Source organism: Lepidochelys kempii, chromosome 15 (genome assembly GCF_965140265.1).
Source record: "Lepidochelys kempii isolate rLepKem1 chromosome 15, rLepKem1.hap2, whole genome shotgun sequence".
Classification (NCBI taxonomy): Eukaryota; Metazoa; Chordata; order Testudines; family Cheloniidae; genus Lepidochelys; species Lepidochelys kempii.
The window spans coordinates 25,470,149-25,489,648 of NC_133270.1; the positions used below are offsets into that span (position 1 = coordinate 25,470,149).

General features: G+C 44.6%; 2 protein-coding genes across 15 annotated transcripts in view; one reads left to right on the plus strand and one right to left on the minus strand.

Moving 5' to 3' along the window:
* PITPNM2 (phosphatidylinositol transfer protein membrane associated 2) overlaps window positions 1-19,500 on the plus strand; it is a 232,456-nt gene that overhangs the window by 208,209 nt on the left and 4,747 nt on the right. For 5 of the 8 annotated variants that reach the window (XM_073313000.1, XM_073313005.1, XM_073313001.1 and 2 more), the window contains 8 exons: window positions 3,341-3,553; window positions 6,402-6,550; window positions 11,261-11,377; window positions 12,524-12,640; window positions 12,933-13,081; window positions 14,928-15,077; window positions 15,184-15,367; window positions 18,798-18,938. In XM_073313000.1, coding sequence (XP_073169101.1) covers window positions 3,341-3,553; window positions 6,402-6,550; window positions 11,261-11,377; window positions 12,524-12,640; window positions 12,933-13,081; window positions 14,928-15,077; window positions 15,184-15,367; window positions 18,798-18,938 — 1,220 coding nt within the window. The remainder of the gene's footprint in view (window positions 1-3,340; window positions 3,554-6,401; window positions 6,551-11,260; window positions 11,378-12,523; window positions 12,641-12,932; window positions 13,082-14,927; window positions 15,078-15,183; window positions 15,368-18,797; window positions 18,939-19,500) is intronic. The other 3 variants (XM_073313006.1, XM_073313007.1, XM_073313003.1) reach the window with 2 other exon arrangements.
* ARL6IP4 (ARF like GTPase 6 interacting protein 4) overlaps window positions 1,177-19,500 on the minus strand; it is a 34,774-nt gene continuing 16,450 nt past the window's right edge. For 2 of the 7 annotated variants that reach the window (XR_012155079.1, XM_073313022.1), the window contains one exon: window positions 5,237-7,052. The gene's annotated coding sequence lies outside the window, so the exon portion shown is untranslated. Of the gene's footprint in view, window positions 1,649-5,236; window positions 7,053-10,063; window positions 13,143-19,500 lie in introns of those variants that run through there. The other 5 variants (XR_012155074.1, XM_073313019.1, XR_012155076.1 and 2 more) reach the window with 4 other exon arrangements.

The window sequence follows — 19,500 nt, forward strand, 5'->3', positions numbered from 1 at the left end:
CTTAACTTCTCGTTACAATAGTTGCATGTTTTGTTTAAATGTATTCTCTTGAAATACAGTGCACCCGCATTAACAGGGTCTTCCACAGGTCGGATTGGAATAGGTAGGATTTGAGCCCTATAAGGTTTACATGAATTCCTGCAATGAGGAGTCAAACATTGCTGAAGACTTAGACAGGCTAACTTTATCATTGGAAGTGGGGCTGAACCAGAATGTCTGGGGCTGTTCAAATCCCATATCTGAATTTGATGGCAAGAGTCAGTCTCTGCTTGTAGCTGGGAGCCTTGCAGTGAGGGAGGATAATGAATGTAGTTGCTTGTCTGAGGTTGTTTTCAATGATTAATAAGAAGTTGAAACTATTCCACCTAAGCCCAATTTTATCATTGTCAATGACATATTGTTAATGCACCCTTAGGAAGAACAGATGCCTACAATTATAATACAGTGGGCTGCCACTATATTATGCATGTTGGAGTGATTATGGGCAAAAGTTGTTCATGTATAAAAGATAATTGATAACCTTGAACAACCATTGGCCCCTGTGCATCATTAAGGAATCAAATGGTACGTCTAGTCTTCAGTTGATAATTGTGGTCTATGCAACTGGTACATAATCAGCACTTTTAGATAAATAATGTAAGATCTGACAGGTGGCCCATCACATATTATTTAAAGGTAATGTGCAAAGGAGAAAAAAATGGGTGTGTGTCCCCCTCCCCTTTGTTTTGGCTGCTTTCTGTTTTTTAAAAAAAGTCTGGGGGACAAAAACTGAAGTTTTTCTTGTTTGGTTTACACATTAGAAATTCAGCTCATATCTTGCCCGGAGGACTCTGGTGACTAGAGAATTAGCAAAATGATGACATTACAAGAACCAAAGCTGAGCAACTGATTGTGGAAGTGGTTTTTAGTCAGATTGAGTTAAAAAACATTTTTGTCAAGGGCCATTTAACTTCAATGACTAAGAAATCTTTTGGAAAAAGGCAGCCTTTGCTAAAAATTCACTCTCTTCCTCCTCTCTATTAGGGTGTAAGTGTTAACAATCGACATTCTCTGAGACCCCAAATAAATCAGCCAGAACAGCTAGACCACCCCAACACTGATGTCCCTGATACTTCTAAGGCAACAACCCACACAGAATTTTTAAAAAACAAAAAAACTTTGAGAACCTGGAAGGAAGCCAAAAACCCTAAAGGCACAATCCCAGTTTTAAAAAATACCTTGCGCATGTCACCTTTAGTGGACCACTGGGCTTTGAACTATTACGTTTATAAGTAAACAGTAAGGTTTTTAGTTCCTCTTGAGGTAAATATAGGTGAGATAATCATAATGTGAAATAAAATCTGTAGGGTGGGACGTTCAACAGAGCCCAAGGCTTGTAGATTCCTGACTCCCGTTGAAATCTGCCGAACTCCCTTCTGCATCTTTGACAATCCCAGCTTTAGACAACAAACAAAGGGGGGCACCTGCTCTTCTGGATATGTGCACGTACCGCCTCAGAGCCCTCGGCCAAGTGCCGTGCGTGGTCTGTGTGCAGGATTGGGAACCAGGAATTCCCAAATCCTCCTCCTGTTTCTGATACTGTCTCCGATACTGTCTCCCTCTGTAGCTTTGGGCAAGTCATGGAACCACTCTGCCTCAGTTTCCCCATCTGTAAAAGAGGGATAATAATATTACCCTCCTCATGGGCATGTTTTGACAATGAATCAGTTAATGCATCTAAAGTACTTCGACCATGAAAAGCAGTATATATACGTTCCTAGTATTATTAGGACTAGCATTTCTGCCTGCACCCTGTGTTTATGCCCTGTAATATTTTTGTGCATATGTCACAATGGGGTTGAGTAGCTTCTTGTTTTCTTTGGCCAGATGTCAGTGTGTGGCAAGAATAAACTACCTGCACTTCAACAAATGGGGTTTTCCTTTCTTAAGGAGAGGATATTTTGTTTATCGTATCAGAGCAAATACACAAAATACACAGTGGGATTGCACAGTAAAATGTGTTCTGCCTTGCTACATGTTAATCTGTCTGTGTAGAAGGTTCCTTATAGGGCGTTTGTTTTGTGCACATTTCACACCCCGGGGTAATTGCTGAGCTCAGCCAGTCAGGAAGGTAAAGTGTTGATTATTAAATATGTATCTTATGGTTGCACCCCAAGGGCCCCGTCAGGATCAGGGCCCCAGTGCACTAGGGGCTACACAAACACAGAAGGAGGTGATTGCCGCCCTCAGGCGTTGACAAGCTGAATAAAGCCTTAGGGTAAATATCCAACATTTCCCTTCCCTGAGGACGTGAAGCTGTGCAGGTAGTGTGGGTCAAATTCATTAAGCCACCAGCTCTGATGAAGTTACACCATCAGATTTGGCAAGCTCTCTTCAGACTGCCAGCTGCCTTCATTATATGAAGGTGGGAACAATTTGTGCCCTTGCTCCTGCCTACATAACCCCACTGACCTCAGTGGGATTGATGGAGTTTAATGGAGAAAGCAGAATCTAGCTCATCAGATGAAAGCTGGTGCTTTTGTATTGGACTGAAATACCCGCTCTTAAAACTAACTTCCCTACTTCATTTCAGGGGCACTTCTGCATGTGTTGCTGAATAGAAGAGTTGACCTCCCCACCCCTGTTTATTTGATTATTAAGACTTCTGTTTGCAACATGATTTTTGTCTTCCTGCACAGATGGCCTCTAGAGCCAGAAATGTAGCACTGAAGGTTCTGACTTTGTCTCATTGTGAAAGGGCCCGTCCTCAGCAAGCACTTGAGTTAGGCCTCCCAAATGCATTTCCATCTCTATATCCCTTCCAGAGCCAGCTTCAGATGCTGGGAACAAGCCACTGTGATTCCGTTGCATGAAGTCCAGTGAGAATCTGCAACATGGGATTCCACAGCCCTGCTTCCTGGGGAGTTCCCTCTGCATGGCACTGTAGAGTGATGGAGGATAGCTAAGTCTGTGGATGCACAGACATAACCTCTCCTCCCCACGGAGAAGCAACATCCTATCAACTGTGGCAGCAGCTTTGCAGCCATTGAGTTGAGGAAAGAAGATTCCCAGCTGTATACCTCCTTAGATCTCCACCATAAAGACAGGCTACTCAAGGTGGCAGTTGGTCAGCCTTCATCTCTTTATAAGGAAATAGATGTAAATGCTTAATTTCAACTCCAAAATAATAGTTCTTACACATGGGATCGCAATCTTGTTTCTTTAATCCATGTGTCTTTTCCATCACAATGTTAATTGCTGGAGGACAAAACTGATGTGTTCTGCATGTGCGTGCTGTGATAATAAGTGTGGATTTTTGTTTGTGTGTATGTGTTGTTGTTTTTTAATTTTGTTCCTTTAGAAAACAAAAATCATCTTAACCATGCCAGAGGAGGATTTAGCTTTCTGTCCCAACTTGCCCTCCCTCACAAATCCCCCACCCAAGCCTCGCCCAAGAGACATAGGCAACGTAAACATGAAATACCCCAGAATCATTTAGGAAGAAGGCTTGAAGGGCCATCAAGTTGGGATCCGGACTGTATTCTACAAATACCAGATCTGGACATCAAGAAAGGTATTCTGGAGAGGGGACTTATCCATCCAACTAATCTCCTACATCATCTAACCAGGGCAGTCCTCTTCTCCAGAGGAAATCTGTTTGCTTTCTCCTTTCACCAGAGGCCCTCGCAAACTTAGCACTATTTAACAAATACTTGTTTTCATATTGCTTGAAAGAGTAACTGCAGCACTGCCAACAGCTGGTGATGGCACTAATTCTTTTAGACGAGAGATGTGGGAGCAACCGCACTGGCCCATAGCCCCTGTTGCAATCTCTTCCTAACACAAAGGCATTAATCCTGGCTGTTCTGTACAAAGAATCTGAAATTAACCAAGAATAGGACTTTCATGAGAAATGGAAAGTTGGATCTTTACTGGTGATTCCATAGCTGGAAAAGCAAGCAAAATATCATGTCTTCTGATAGGTCAAAATCTCTGTATAAGTGGCCATTGCGTGTCAAATCCCGTGCCGAGCAGGGAAAGCAGAGTAACCGAACTGGCACACGTATACTTGGAAAAGGCAGCACCTGTACTCTGTCTGCCAGCAGCCCCTCCTGCCCATTATTCTTGCTAGAATCAGGTTAGTTGGCATGGGGAAGCATGGTTCATAGCTGCCATTGCTGGACCAAGGGGCGTATGCACATACCAGCGCCATAGCTCAGATCATCCTGCTCTGGCTCCTGCTGGGACATCCCGCAGAGAAGTTGTCTGCTCATTTGTGGAAAGAGTGGGCAACTCTTCCCTTGGGCCCAGAATTTCAAATGAGGTGTCTGCTTGGTGGCAGCTATCACATCCCCTCCCATGTCAGGCTGTCTCATTTTTGTGTCTAGTGCCTTATTGGAGAATGTCTAAAGAGAACCAGCAAAGCTATTTTAGAGAATCCCAAGCTCCTTGTCCAAGCCCCAGTCCTCCTAATACCACTGCTTTGGGGTCTCTATCCCCTTCTGTGGCTGCTTTTTCATCACAAAGCAGGTGGGAGTTCAAGGCTGCCTGCATCTAGAACAGGGGTGGGCAAACTTTTTGGCCTGAGGGCCACATCGGGTTTCCAAAATTGTATGGAGGGACGGTTAGGGGAGGCTGTGTCTCCCCAAACAGCCAGGTGTGGCCTGGCCCCCGCCTCCTATCTGACCTGCTTCTTGCCCCCTGATGGCTCCCCCGGGACTCCCGCCCCATCCACCACTCCTTGTCCCCTGACCACCCCCCAGACCCCCCAGGTGTCACTTGTGGGCTGCTGATGAGTCTCAAACTGTGGTCTTGCAGAAGGAAATATTCTGAAGAGCAAAACTAGGGAGTGGGATCTGGGCAGTGGGGGTGGGGAATGGGAGGGAATGTGGGTCCATTTTACAGGGAAGACGTTGGGAACTCTCTGGTCTAGCTGAAGGATCTCACTGGCTGTTTCTTGTGTTTTGGTGGTGGTCTGTGTGTAAACTGCCCCCACTGAGCACATCCACTTCACCACCTCACTCCCATTGGTATCCCTGCAGTGTGGCTCTGCTGCTAGAAGAGGGAATGACTTGGTATTAAAATAAGGTCCTTGATTTTTCTGCTGGCTTTTAAATTACCCTGTAGCTCCCAGCTTCCTCTGTAGCTCCCATCCCAGTAGATGCTGATGAAGCCTGGAGATTCGTCCACCGTTTAATGCCCCCGTCCTCAAAGCTCACCAGAGCCTCTGTTCTGAGAGCTGCAGGGTTTGCGGACTCCTTGCTGGTTCTCCTGTTGGGCTGGGGGGTTAGTTGTGAAGACACTCACGCCTGCAGAGGCTGAGCAAGTTGCTTCAATAGCACTCCAGAGGCTGGCAGCCTGCAGAATGGTGGTGGTGATTATGAATGCATCACCATGGGCCTTTCTCATAATCCAGTCTCTTTCGCCTTCCCAGTGTTTTGCTTGTGTCTTTCCATAGCAACTAACCTGTGGCTCCATTGCCTTTATATTGTTCACTTCGGATTCTGATATTAATAACAAAATATGGGATTTTACCTCTCTGGGTTTGAGAGGGTTTGTGCCTCCGTGAAAGTTAAAGGGAAACATCCTGTTTGTTTAGTTTTTTGCCTTTAGCAGCATCTGCTAGCCTCTGCTCAAAGTAGGCCCATGGAGCTGAAAGTGACTCAGGTATATGCGTGCAGTGTTGTTGTGGCTGTGTCGGTCCCAGGATATTAGACACACAAGGTGGGTGAAACAACAGCTTTTATTGGACCAACTTCTGTTGGTGAGGGAGACAAGCTTTTGAGCTTACACAGAGCTCTTCAGGTCTGGGAATGGCTGCAGTATGTAGACACATCCATAGCTCTCCCCCGTCCCACCTCCAGAGCAGAGACTCTTTCTATTTCATTTTTGCTGTACGGATGGAGAGATTTGTTAGTTCCCCATCACCACAGCATCAGCACATTGTCACAAACTCACTGTGAGTGGCAGTGACCCTGCACTGAGGACACCCACTGGCCCTCCCCAGAAGGGTTGATGACATGTACATGCCCCGTCTAATCTGAAAGTTATTTTGATTATCGCTATTCTGGTATTCACAAGAGACTCTAGGGTATTTAATAATGGCCTCTAATACCCTGGCTGGGCATGGAGTCACCAGCCTTTGATCTGTGTCTCACATTCCCCTGGGGTGTGGATTAATGGCTAGTTACTGCCTCCCCTCCAGGGACATCCTGTTTGATTTAATAAAGGAGATGTCGTGCTCTGTGCCTCGTACCATCCTTGGGTGGCTCATTAATATTTTTGAGCCCTGTTCAAATTTTGCTTCATCTTAACAATAAAATCAACGGGGAAGGAATTGCCCAGCGCAAGGACCCATGGCCTAAGGTTAACATTTAAAACAGCTCTCTCCTCTCTCTTTAACAAGCCTTTTCTTTCATTAGTTGCTGCCAGATGGTGGGGAACAAAAAGAATAGACTATGCCCTTTACTGTCCTGATGCCCTGACTGCCTTTCCGACGGTAGCCTTACCACACCTCTTCCATGCAAGCTACTGGGAATCGACAGATGTAGTCTCCTTTCTGCTGAGACAGGTACCATAAATATTTCATGCTTCTCTCTCTCCTCCCTTATGCCTAACTTTTGTTGGAAAATATTTTGGAGACTATTTTCACCTTGCTGCACCCTCCAAAATAACTTTTGTTGACACTAATGGGGGCTCACCATACAAATGGAGGAAAAAATGTACGCTTCACAACTGCCACTCCATCTTCTTTCCCTTCCCATGCTATGTCAAATACAGCTGCGTTGGAAATAATACTTACTGCTATGCACATGGAACACTATGTTTCATGGAAACTATCAAATCACACGTGACTTGCTTGGTGCTGGCTTTTGTTACTGGAGCAGGTTCTTGGAGAGAGGTTCATTAAAGATCTGAACCATTTGGAGTCAACCTGGGCCGATTTCATATCATAGTCTTGCAGCATTGCATGATTTTGAGGCAAAAACCATGTGATGTTTGGATTGAACTTTACTTTGAATTTTTACATCCTTTCAAACCTGAAGCTCAAAGGGAAGCTCTCTGTGCAAAGCCTACATGGAATAAAACAGAAGGAAAAGTTTGTACAAGTTTCAGACTTGGGTTGCTAAAATTAGTGTTCAGTCCTCCATTTGGGCTCTCAAATTAACACTTAAACACCCTGAGGACTATGGATTTTTGCTTCAAGATCCAGAACTTGGTACCACAGTTCAAATTACTTCTCAAAGGGTTAGGTAAATAACAAATGATGGTTTCTGGACCTTCACATTTTGGATTCTGTCTGTTTAAATTTGGTCACATGTTTAAATTTTGCAAAATCACTTTTTTTTTTTTCCTAAAATCCAGTGGGTATATTTCCCTTTAAAACAAAAAACAAACAGACATTGAAAATAGTTGTTTTCCCAGAAGTGCATGAAACCCCAAAATAGCAGCACTAAGACCCTGGAGGTGAAAACAAAGATGAACTAAAGGGAGACACATTCTTCTTGATTGCCGTTGTCCACCTGGAGAGAAATGCAAAGAGTAAACAAGAAACATAAATAGTTAAAGAAGAAACTTGCTAGCTTGTGACATATGGGCCAGTATATTCAAATCAGGGGCCTAAAGTTGGGCTCCTAGATTTATGCTTAGGCAGCTAAATTAATGTAGCCTGATTTTTTTAGAGACCCTAAATACCCCAAGTCCCCCTGAAGTCAGTGGGAGCTGCAAGTGCTTAAACCCTGTGAATTTTGGTTGTCTCAATATAAATTTAGAAGCCCAACTTTAGCCCCCGAGGGTTTGAAAACTCTTGCCAGGATTATTAAGTTGACAATGTAACTTTAAAGCACAGAGCATTGTCAGAGCATAACGATCCCTTGCTGCAACACAAACATTGCAGTCCGCAGAGAAAAAACACACCAACCCAAAGGGCTGCTCTCGTGACCATGTTGCCATGGCCCAACATCATTCATTTCTCAAACTCAAGCAGAGATGCGTTCTGTCGTTTTCATCACAGCGGAGAGGGGGCTGCTTCTGTGGATTGCAACCCGCTGGCCCTGTCCTTCCAAATGCACAGTGGGCTGGAGTCTCTTCTCTCCGTCCTTTCCCTGCCCCAGGTTCTTTCCCTGATAAGGATTTGGAAACGTCTTTTCATTTGGTGCATCTTCTGTCGGGCGCTAGCGAGAGAACAGGTCACCCAGTACAAAGGGATAGTCTAGGATCATCACTCCACAGACTAGCTGAACTCGAGCTAGTTGTATCCATTTTGGCTCTGCCCCTGTTTATTCTGAATTGCCAGTGGCATGGTGCTGGAGCATTCAGAGGGGATCTGGCCACTTTGGTGTTGGCTGCATTAGTCCCTTCTGCCAGAAAAAATTCCAGGGAGCCCTCTGCTGAAGGATGGAGAATAATTATTTAATCCCAGTACCCTGATTTTATGCTTAGACTCCTTTTAGTCTAAACCTTTGAACCTGCATAAGTGAAGTACTAGCACCCTCCCCTCTGCAGCTCCTCAGCACTGGGAAGGATCCAGCTCCGCCTATTGGCGTGGGTTTGCTGTGTATTAGCTCAGCTGTTTAAATTACCCCATCTCTGTTACAGCACATCTGACTGCAGCTCTCCATTATTTATAGCCTTCTATTGGCAAACTCTTTTTCATTGCTGTCATCCAAGTTTGTCTGTAGGTTCCATAACCATGGGGATGTTAGCACTGATGGCTGTAGTACCCTAGTATTAATCGATCTCAACCTTTTATTCCCTGACCTGTCTCTAGTTTCCAACCCAGTGGGCCAATGTTGCGCACTCATGCTGTGTCTCCTCATTTTGAACAGTAGGCTCCAATGTGGAACTTTTGCCTAAGTGGCTGCAGGAGGGAAACGATGTGTGTATGTCAGAGCCTTAAAGAGTCTAACACACAAAATATCTTGTTTTAGAAATAGCCCAGCCAGTTACTCAGAATGCAACGAAAACATGTTTGTATAAGGCAGTGTGTGATTTTACATCTTGTGGCATGAAAAATATCCTTGCCATCCATTCAAAGCCCCTGGAGCTCAGCAGCGGCTGTCTCTGTAGGGCTGTTTGTTTAGCCTTGTCTCTCTCTGTTGCCCCACCTCTGCTTCTAGAGCACTATCTTCCTCAGTCCCCCCTCCCTATTCTTTTAAGGCCCTGTGTTGCCTTTCTTCTTATTCAACAGCCTAGAATGCCAGCATTGGAAAGCTAATAATAGGGACATGATTTTACTCCTCATTGAAAGGCATTCCAGACAAAGTTAAAAGGAAGCTATCAGTAGATTTAGGCCCAAACCCTGAGGCTTTATTAAAACAAATAAACCCAAATATGATCAGAAACATTTTCATGATTTAAATTTCTCATCACTGAAGGGCATTATTTTATTCATCCCCTTAGGTTTTCATTCCCAACAGCATTGGGGGTGAGGTGGAGGTGGGCAGGTGGATTAGGAGAACCAGGAGGTGAAACTGAGCAGTCTAGTTTTGCTGTGAGTGAAATGGGAAAATGAAACAGTCTAAATTCTGCAAAGTAAACTGGTCTATCAGATTGCTTCAGTTTTAATCTACATGGCACTACTGGTAACACGTAAGGGAATGTGTGAGGTTTTTAAAATATGTTTATTCACTTGACAGAGCCCCTTTCAACCTTTGCAGGGTCTGGGGAAAAAAACATCTGATCATAGTACAATTCAAAATGCTCCGTGCAATATCTCTGCCCAGTCCTTTTTATTTTCTGTGTAAGATTCACCTCTTCTGCAACTGACCTAAGAACAGTCTAGCTGCAATGTGAACCTAGGACATAACCCCATTTCCCTCTGCCGTTTGGTCCAGCCAGCAGATGTCCCCGAATGTTGGCTAGTGAGCTTACCGTAGGAAATGTTCGTACACTTCGCAAATCTCATTGTATCAGTCCATTCATCCCCATTCCAGTGCAGAAACATCACACTTTTATGATGTGCTTGAACTTCTCCATGGACCCAGAGAGCCAAAGCCCCATTCCTCTCCTGAACTCTGGTCTCCTACGTCACAGAACACTGCTGGCCCAGTGCTGAACCTGGCTCAATACCTAATGTCTTCATCAAAATGAGAGGAGCACAAGAAGCAAGACAGGAGAATGCCATGTGTAATGTATTTAAGTAGAAACTCTAAATGACAGGCAACTGGGATTGACTCCAGCCCAATCAGGAAGCCTGCTGGGATCTTAGCCCTCATAGGGTCTGGCTTGCTCAGTGTAGTTAAGGGCAGACTTAGTAGGAGTGGAGGGGATGATGAGAATACTTCGGAAGAACAAGCCTGAGGAAATGACACATGCCGACAAGCGAGCACAGTTGGAACAGGTAGCGATGGATCTGAATTACTGAAATGGCAAGCAAATGATGACTGGAAATGCGCATGTGACTTGAAGACCTGGCAAGAAGGCAGGCAAGGCTGGAGCACAGTGAGGCAAGACGGTGGCTGCAAATCGTAGGATTCCCTGCAGAAGAGGCAGTTTTCTATAAGTACCTGAGTGCCAAAGTTCTTCCCCTGCAGTGTTTGCTGAATGAGCATTTTCCAAGGGCATCTTTCTGGACATGGTCTCAAGGAAGTAGCAGGGTCTGGGGTGCCACAACCTCTCAGTTTGTGTTGATTGAACATCTGGGACAAAATCCATCCCTGGTATAAGCCCAGTGAAGCCAAGAGAGTTAAACTAGCAGCCTAGCAGTTATGTATCTGTGATCAACATCTGTGCTTCGTTGCCTTTGCTCCATTTTGTACTCACAGCTTGTTAAACTCCCCTATAGTTCTTTCTGTTCCTTAACTTTTCCCAGACTCATTCCACCTGTCTCGTCAGCTTATTCTAGCTTCCTCCGGCTTCTTTTTCATCTCTCTCTCATTCTATTCTAACCATGCTTCACCAATAAACGCTTTCACACTTGCCCTCCTATGTGCCTACTTATGATCTCCGTTTAAGGTTCCCTTTTATATCTTCATCCCACATGATATTAACTCAGCTCTGGCAACAACTTTTCCTGGCTCTAAAGGTCACGAACATTGTACCGTTACGAGAAGGCCAGAAAAATCTTGTCGGCTAACAATGTAAATTTCCTGCAGGCAAAATTCTATAAAGCCACCTGCCCAGCAAACGCTGCGATTCCATCACATGCTTTGCAAACACAGCAGAACGGAATAAATACTAAAGCTGGAGGGAGGGTGGTGTTCACTATGAAATTCCTGTAGCTCTTGGGTGTTAGCCCAGGTGCATCATGAGTTGCTGATGAGGGCTGCTCTTTCCTTAGGTGATGAGACACGAAAACTCCAGCATTCTGGAACTGGATGGAAAAGAGGTCTCTGTATTCACTCCTTCAAAGCCCAGGGAGAAGTGGCTGCGCAAGAGGACGCATGTGAAGCTAAGGGTAATGCTGTTTCTATTACATGTCTCTCCAAGGGAAACTACTGTTAAATATGATTTGGCTAGATTTGGACCTGTAATAAAAACAATATTAAAGTTAACCAGTATGGGTACAACTCTGTTACTGCCCATGGACTCCACAATTACATGGGGGTGGAGAGATTGCATTGCAGTAATCGTATGTGTCAGTGAGATATCCCAGTTATAGATTTCTGGAAGAAACAGACACTCTCTCTGCAACAAGGTCTCCTCCATATAAAATACTAAGTGTTGGCTGTAGGTCAAGAAAGGAGACGGAATTGTTTCAAAGCCTGGTGTCCTAAATTGTCTGTACAGTAACTGTCATTCCCTGGAGTTCGTGAATCCAGAGGATAAGAAACTTTTCTGATTTCCATGAGCGGGAAGTTTGTTTAGCCAGCAATAATCTGCTGACAGTCATTTTTCCTCCTAATTTGAAGGTGCAACATACAGAATTTTGCACCACAAGGGATCAGATTTTCAAGATGTTCTGTGTCACTGACTACACAGTATTTGTGCCCAAAGGGTCTGGAGTAGTATTACTAGAGAGTGACAGTATCCTTGTGTGATATCATGGCATATGCATGCATAAAGGCCCAGAATTTCAAAGGACAATCGTCGTTTTTGCAGACCCAAATTTTTCCTGTAAGGAGTGGCAGCAGGGAAACCAAGTAGAGGTCCCTTCTCAAAAAATGCCCAGGATCAATTAACTGTAGGTGCAAATTCTACCATTTAGATGACTAGGTAATTAACTGCACCCAGACATCAACTGCTTGGCCAAATGCATTAGGATCCACACCCACAATTGATTGTGGGTGCAAATCATGTGGTCATAAATTACTGTAGCTAAAACGGAGACCAAGTGCAGAAGGCCCTTTAAAAGTCTTGTCCTAAATGTACAATACTTTTTTTCCTTTAAAAATGTGTTGTTTAATACAGATATAGATATATAATAGTGTGGGGAGAGAAAGGATATCATAAGAAGAAAATTACTCCTCCAAAAACTCCTGGTTGTCCATGCGTTCGGCATTACTATCACTATAGCAACTTTTTCCTGTAAACTCTGCATTAACCATGAGGTTCTGCTGGGAATCTAACTAGGTTTGTTCTGTTTTTCCCCTGACATCTGCAGAATGTCACAGCCAACCACAGAATAAATGATGCCATCGCTAATGAAGACGGACCCCAGACCTTGACAGGAAGGTTTATGTATGGGCCGTTAGATATGGTCACGCTCACTGGGGAAAAGGTACATTTGTCTTAAGTGTGAATTGCCCATAAACAGCAGAAGATGTAGGCAGTGGTAGTTGCTGGTCAATGCTCCTTTTGTACCTGTAAACATTAAGAGAGAGAACTGTCCAGTTACCCACACAATCAAACACCTTTGCCTGTGTCCATTAAGAACCCCCTCTGCCCAGCCTATCTATTGCATTACGCTAGAGAGAGATTTGAGGACACCATGTTCAGAGCCAGGTTAGGATCCTGTCTAGTATGAAAGTTACTTAATACTTCCTTAGTCCTGAACCTCCTTTGCCTTCCAGGTGGACATTCACATCATGACCCAGCCGCCATCTGGAGTGTGGATTTACTTTGACACCGAAATCAGCAACAGCAGTGGCCGGATTTCCTACGTTATCCCTGAGAACAAGCGTCTGGGGATTGGCGTATATCCCGTCAAGATGGTGGTCAGGTGCTATGCTTCAGGCTCATTTGGCTTAGCCCCCAGTTTGACAGGAACCTCTGAAATATGACTGTAGACACTTCTCAGTTACTCTGATTGCATGATAGACAATCCACATAAATGTTAACAGGTCAAGTGCAATTCTACCTGAAAAACGATTGTGTTTAAAAAGTGGCATGTTCTCATCAACCGCTCTTCTCCCTATTGTGTCGTCAGAGTCTGATCTGCTGACTTGACAGACAAAACAATTGTACTCTTGTTACCCTGCAACACCAGTGATGGGACAAAGAGCTGTATTCTGTTTTGCCTCCTGCATCATCATCAGTATTATTAATTAAGTTCCAATTGCTGGACCAGACTTTTCCTCCTTTTCCAGATGTGCAACTTCATTGTCTTCAATGGAACTACTTGCCCAGGTTCCCCTAAGGGCAGAGCCTTTGTTATTAGTGATGGTGCACAATGCAGAAAGTCTCCCACTTGACTTTTGGATCACCAGGTTTCAGAGAGAGCAGTGCCAAAAAGCGTCTTGACATTGGTGAACTGAGCAAATCTGCTCTAGAGGCATTGAAACACACCAAAACTGGAACCCCCCACAACACTAGTCCAAGTCACTGTAATTATATTCATCTAACATATAGGCATTTTCTGTGGGGCTCTCGCTGTAGTATCATTAATGACTGGGGCAGATTTTTAAAGATATTTTATAGGTACCTGGTGGGATTTTCATAAGTGCCCAACTACCATTGGGGAAAGGCCCTGCACTGCCTCTCAATGGAAGTTAGGTGCTTTTGAAACTCCCGCTTGGCAGCTACTGCAAATTTAGGTGCCTAAATACCTTTAAAAATATGTCCCTTTATCCTTACAATAACGCTCCCAGGTAGGAAATCATTAGCATCGTCCATTTGACACATGGGTAACGGAGGCACAGAAACATGACTTGCCAAATCAGGAATAGAAGCCATATCTCCCGAGTCTTATTCCAGTGCCTTACCCACAAGACCTTCCTTCCTCTCCAAGTACATACCTATCAGACCAGTGGATAGTCTTCTCCACTTGTGCTGAGATACAGACACAACAGGCCAGATCTGTAGCTGTTATAAATCAGAGTAACTCTGAAATCCTGTATTTGTGCTGGAAATGGCCCACCTTGATTATCATGCACATAGTGAGGAGAGTGGTCGCTTTGGATGAGCTATTACCAGCAGGAGAGTGAGTTTGTGTGTGTGGTTTTTCGAGGGGGGTGGGGGATGAGAAAACCTGGATTTGTGCTGGAAATGGCCCACCTTGATTATCATACACATTTTAAAGAGAGTGGTCACTTTGGATGGGCTATTACCAGCAGGAGAGTGAGTTTGTGTGGGGGGGGGGGGGCGCGGAGGGTGAGAAAACCTGGATTTGTGCTGGAAATGGCCCAACTTGATGATCACTTTAGATAAGCTATTACCAGCAGGAGAGTGGGGTGGGAGGAGGTATTGTTTCATGGTCTCTGTGTATATATAATGTCTTCTGCAGTTTCCACAGTATGCATCCGATGAAGTGAGCTGTAGCTCACGAAAGCTCATGCTCAAATAAATTGGTTAGTCTCTAAGGTGCCACAAGTACTCCTTTTCTTTCTGAAATCAGTGAATCTGTGATGATTTACCTCAGCTGAGACAATCTGACCCTTAAGACACAGCAAGTGTAGGGCCTTAGCAGAATTGTGTGTGTGAAGTGATGGCAAGATCTGGCCCTTAATTCTGCATTCCCTGGTCATTTACAATGCTTGCTGAATTGGTATTGCAAATGGGTCTTGTAGCTTTAATCTCTCAGCCAGGTTTGTCCTCTGTTCTTAACCCCCCTATTCCTTTCCATTTAGGGGTGACCACACATATGCAGATAGCTATATCACCGTTCTACCTAAGGGGACAGAATTTGTGGTCTTCAGCATTGATGGTTCCTTTGCAGCCAGCGTGTCTATAATGGGGAGTGACCCCAAAGTCAGAGCTGGCGCAGTTGATGTTGTAAGGTCAGTGGCAGGGGAGAGGGCTGGGGGAAATGCTTTCATATTAAATGAATATTTTAACCCTATTGCAAATATAGGTCCATAATACTGTTGTTTTTTTCCCCACTAGGCACTGGCAAGACCTTGGCTACCTCATTATCTATGTCACAGGCCGACCTGATATGCAGAAGCAAAGGGTGGTAGCATGGTTAGCACAGCACAATTTCCCCCATGGGATAGTCTCATTCTGTGATGGGCTTGTCCATGACCCACTGCGGCACAAGGCCAACTTCCTGAAAACCCTCATTACAGACGTAAGCATGAGCTGTCCTGAGATGTGATCAAAGCGTGGGTTCATCCACAGCTTATTCAAGTCCTGACCTGCAGTGGGACATTAACCTGCATTCATTTGATTTTTAGCCACCCTCACCCCTTTCTTTATTTTCTTACTCCACAAAGGTGCCTGTGCAGTTAAAATGTGTTCACTTCATTCTGCACGGTCTTGCTGCAATCCTTGCTGCTTCCATTACGAAATGCCTATTGCTGTAGAAGAAATCATGATTCTTGTGCTTTTTCCCCACCTGCTTAGTGCATTTCTGGATGCCTGTCATATCTGCACATAAAGGGATGCTTTACAGATAGAGGGCCGTCAAAGAGATTGTGACTTGCAGCCAACCAAAACCCAGAATTCAAACCTGTCTCCATATTGGGCCGAATCCAAATACCCCAATATCTGGGAAAATTTGGACTGGAATCTCCATGTTTGTGAACGTTAAGATCTGGGGCTTGGGTGAGGTCCGTTATATAGATGCAAAGTTCAGATTCAAAGTTCCAGTTCAGGGGCTTGGGGTGGACTTATCTCTACTTGGAGAGTTGGGCTATGTTAGCACTTGGATGAAAAGACCTTTAAGGAACATCCAGGCAGGATTGGTGGTGGGGGATCTTCTCTCAGACAGGAATGAATGAATGAATGCCCTCTCGTGGTGCTGAGGGTGCATACCATTCTTTAGTTGAAACAAAACCAATATGGTCATTAGAAATCCCTTAGCACTTTTTGCAAGAGAAGGCTTGTTCACCTTGTTGTCATGGCCAGATGCCAGTTGAGGTAGTTACATTCAATCTCCCTAAATTCCTCCTGTAGTTGACCGTTAGTGAAGTCCTTTGAGATCCTTGGATGCAGGATTCTATAGAAGTGCCATATAATTTCCTTTATCTTTTGAAGACTGTGCTTTGCAGGGCTTAAGAGGACCTCTAGGTCTCCATCTCCCACTGCTTTGAGAATTGTAGAGAATTGTGGTAGGATAGGGTGATGCATGTAGTGCTGAGAAGAAAGTGCTGGTTCACGTGACAGCAGAGCAGCTAGGGAGGGGCTTTGACAGATCAGTGAATGTCACAAGAGGTGGCAGGACTTCAGTCCATGCCTTGCTAAGAGATTGATGTTGTCAGGCATATCAAAACATGTGAGTTTGCCCGGCAGCAGCCAACTGATGATGATATGGCACTGCTACAGCGCCTTCCCTTGGAGGATCTCAAAGCACTTTATTGCTATTGATCAACCATCCTTCACAACACCTCTGATGTAGGTAAATAATATCCCCCTTTTACAGCTAGAGAATCTGAGACACAGAGCTGAGTTGCCCATCACAGAGAGGATCATCTGAAGAGCCAGTCTTAGAACCCAGGAGTCCTAGCTTTCTGCTCTAACCATGAGATCACTTTGCCTCTCTCCAGCAAAGACTGAGCACACCCTTTGTAGCAGTGCACAACCAAGGAAGTAAATAGGAGTTAACTTCTTGGTTTGTACTCCCTTATCGACGTGAAGAGTGAGGGAGCAAAATCAATGGCATGGTTCTGTAAGGCCCAGAGTATCCACAACCCCGTTCAAATGTTCCCCTCACAAGATCTGGCTCTCACTCAGCATGGAAATTAACCACCCAGTTTTAAAGAGGCTGTTGGTGCCAAGGAGACCAGACAGAGTGTAATAAATGTAAAAGGAATAGAAAGGCACCAACTTGCCTGCATGCAGTTAAACCCAGTCAATCCAAAAGGTTGTTATAGAGAGTGGAAAATGAGGTACAAAATAAAACCTACTGCACAGACTCTGTTTTTAAAGACTAGCACCGTGCGCTCTTCGCCTGTGGGGACGCCCCAAGGTCATACTGCATACATTACCTGACTCTAAGTGGAGAGAGTGCAGAAAAGAGCAACAAGAATGATCAGCGAGCTGGAGGAAAGATCACATGCGCCATATATCTGCAGTTTGGGTATAGGATGACTCAGAATAGGACGTGCTAAATGTCTACTGCATGAGGAGGGTGTAAATTGCAAGGAGGGAAAGGAGTTATTTAGGAATGTAACTAGGAGGAATGGCTTCAAAGAGTTAAGAGTGCGAACATTTATGTCTGAATATCAGAAAAACTTCCTAACCATGAGATCTACTTGTTGTAGGAACGGAAGTGGTGTAAGCTTTTTAGCTTGTGACATTTAAAACTGGACTGAGCTGAATACTAGAAAATATGTTGAGGGGATTGATTCTACCCTGGCCTCTGGGATGGGAGTAGATGTCACTGCTAGGGCTTTTCGAGCTCTAATATCAATGCGTCTGCGAAGTGCAGTCTTTGGACAGACTTCCATAATGTCATATTTCAGCCTGGTAACTGATGGGCTTTTATCATGTCTTAGACCTAGGTTGTTCCAATTTCCCCTTTATTTCAGTGATAAATCAGGCCTAATTAATGGGGCCATCTTGGTTATCTAGCCCACTGGATCAGACATGCCATTGTCTAGCATAGTGAAACAGTTTCCATTATTCTAGGGCCAGTGTGCCTTATTCTCCCTAGACCTTGACAAAATGAAAGCCCATCATTAAATACTGAACGCAATGACTGTTGGAATCAGCCTTTAACTTGACATCTAAGTCCGAATGTCAAGAGCGAGCTGTCTTTGGAACCCCCTTGTTACAGAAGATGCCATATTATTATCCCTTGTTGGAAATCGACCTTTCCAGAGGGCACAAAGGTTCACAGATTTGCTACAATGGGTCTTTGGCCAGCTTGCAGCTCTCCAGGCAGAACCAGATGGATCCATGCTTGGCACCAGGATAAGCACCTCCTCCTGCAGAGCCCCACCAGTTTTATTCCACCGCCACAGCTGCAAAATGATCTTCTCAAATGTCTGGCTAAAGAGTAAATGAAATCTTCTGCTCTGTGGGAACAGAGCAGTAACTACTAATGGGTAGAAAAATCCAGTGCATCATGCAAGGTGATATGCATAGTTGTCTGTCTAAACCACCGCAAAATCCAACAAAATTAGATATGCAGTCTGGCTAACCCAGCCACCAGACTAGTGCTGTGTGCTGTGGTCTCTCGGTGGAAGGGAATTCTTCATATAAACAGTTACTGAATATAATTGAAAAATGCTCCCTCCCTGGCTAGCGTTTACAAAACTCCTTGGAACAGAGCGGTGGAGCGTGCCACACAAAGGAAGGACATTAGGTAAACATAGCTACATTCCTATTGTACTTCCTACTTCATTCTGCCCTTGTATTCTGCAGAACAGCTAGAACAGTAATCGGCCTATAGTACAAACCCTCAGCACTGCTGTTGGTTAATTAGTACATATCTCTGCAGAGCATTGTCCAGGTGGGACTTGCAGTGCACTCTTGACTGGATATTCCCACAATCACTGTGAAAAAGCCAAGCGTGCTGAGCAGTGTCATAGAATAAACGTTCCCTCTTCCCACAGCTCCACATGAGGATCCACGCCGCATACGGATCCACTAAGGATATTTCGGTCTACAGCTCCATTAGTTTGCCACCCACGCACATCTATATTGTTGGCCGACCAACCAAGAAATTACAGCACCAGTGTCAGGTAGGAATCCAGGTTAGTTTGTCTGTAGAACACTCCAGTGGCTGATGCTGTCCCTACTGGAGTTAGTGGGAGTTCAGACACTAACTTCACCAGGAGCAAGATCAGACTATTTTGTAAAGAGGAAGTTCCCACACACCAGGATCCCTCTGCATCTCTCTGAGAGGTGTGAGGGTTCCTTGCTTTATGCATCACTGCTATGGAAATAACAGAGTGAAAACACCAGTTGCTGTTCCACTGCATTGTGCTTTGTAGTGTTATATAATTAGATTTTCTTTTAAATGAAGTCCTGTCCACTTAAAAATCCCCCTTTTGTCTGAACTTGTCCCTGCTGTTACTCAGGCTGAGTAAAGCTGAAGATCAGAAGGGGGGGAGGGGGGTTCTCTGTAGAGCTGGTTTCTGTTGTGCATGTACCAGCACCATGTGTCACTGTCGATTGCCTCCCCAGTACAGGGTCAGTCAGTTCCCTCTGTTGTTTTTGTGGGATTTTCATAAAGCAGCAGAGGAAAGAAACATTTTAAGAAAGTGATTGTCAAACCACAACTGAAAGAGGGACTTGAAGACATATGTGGGATCT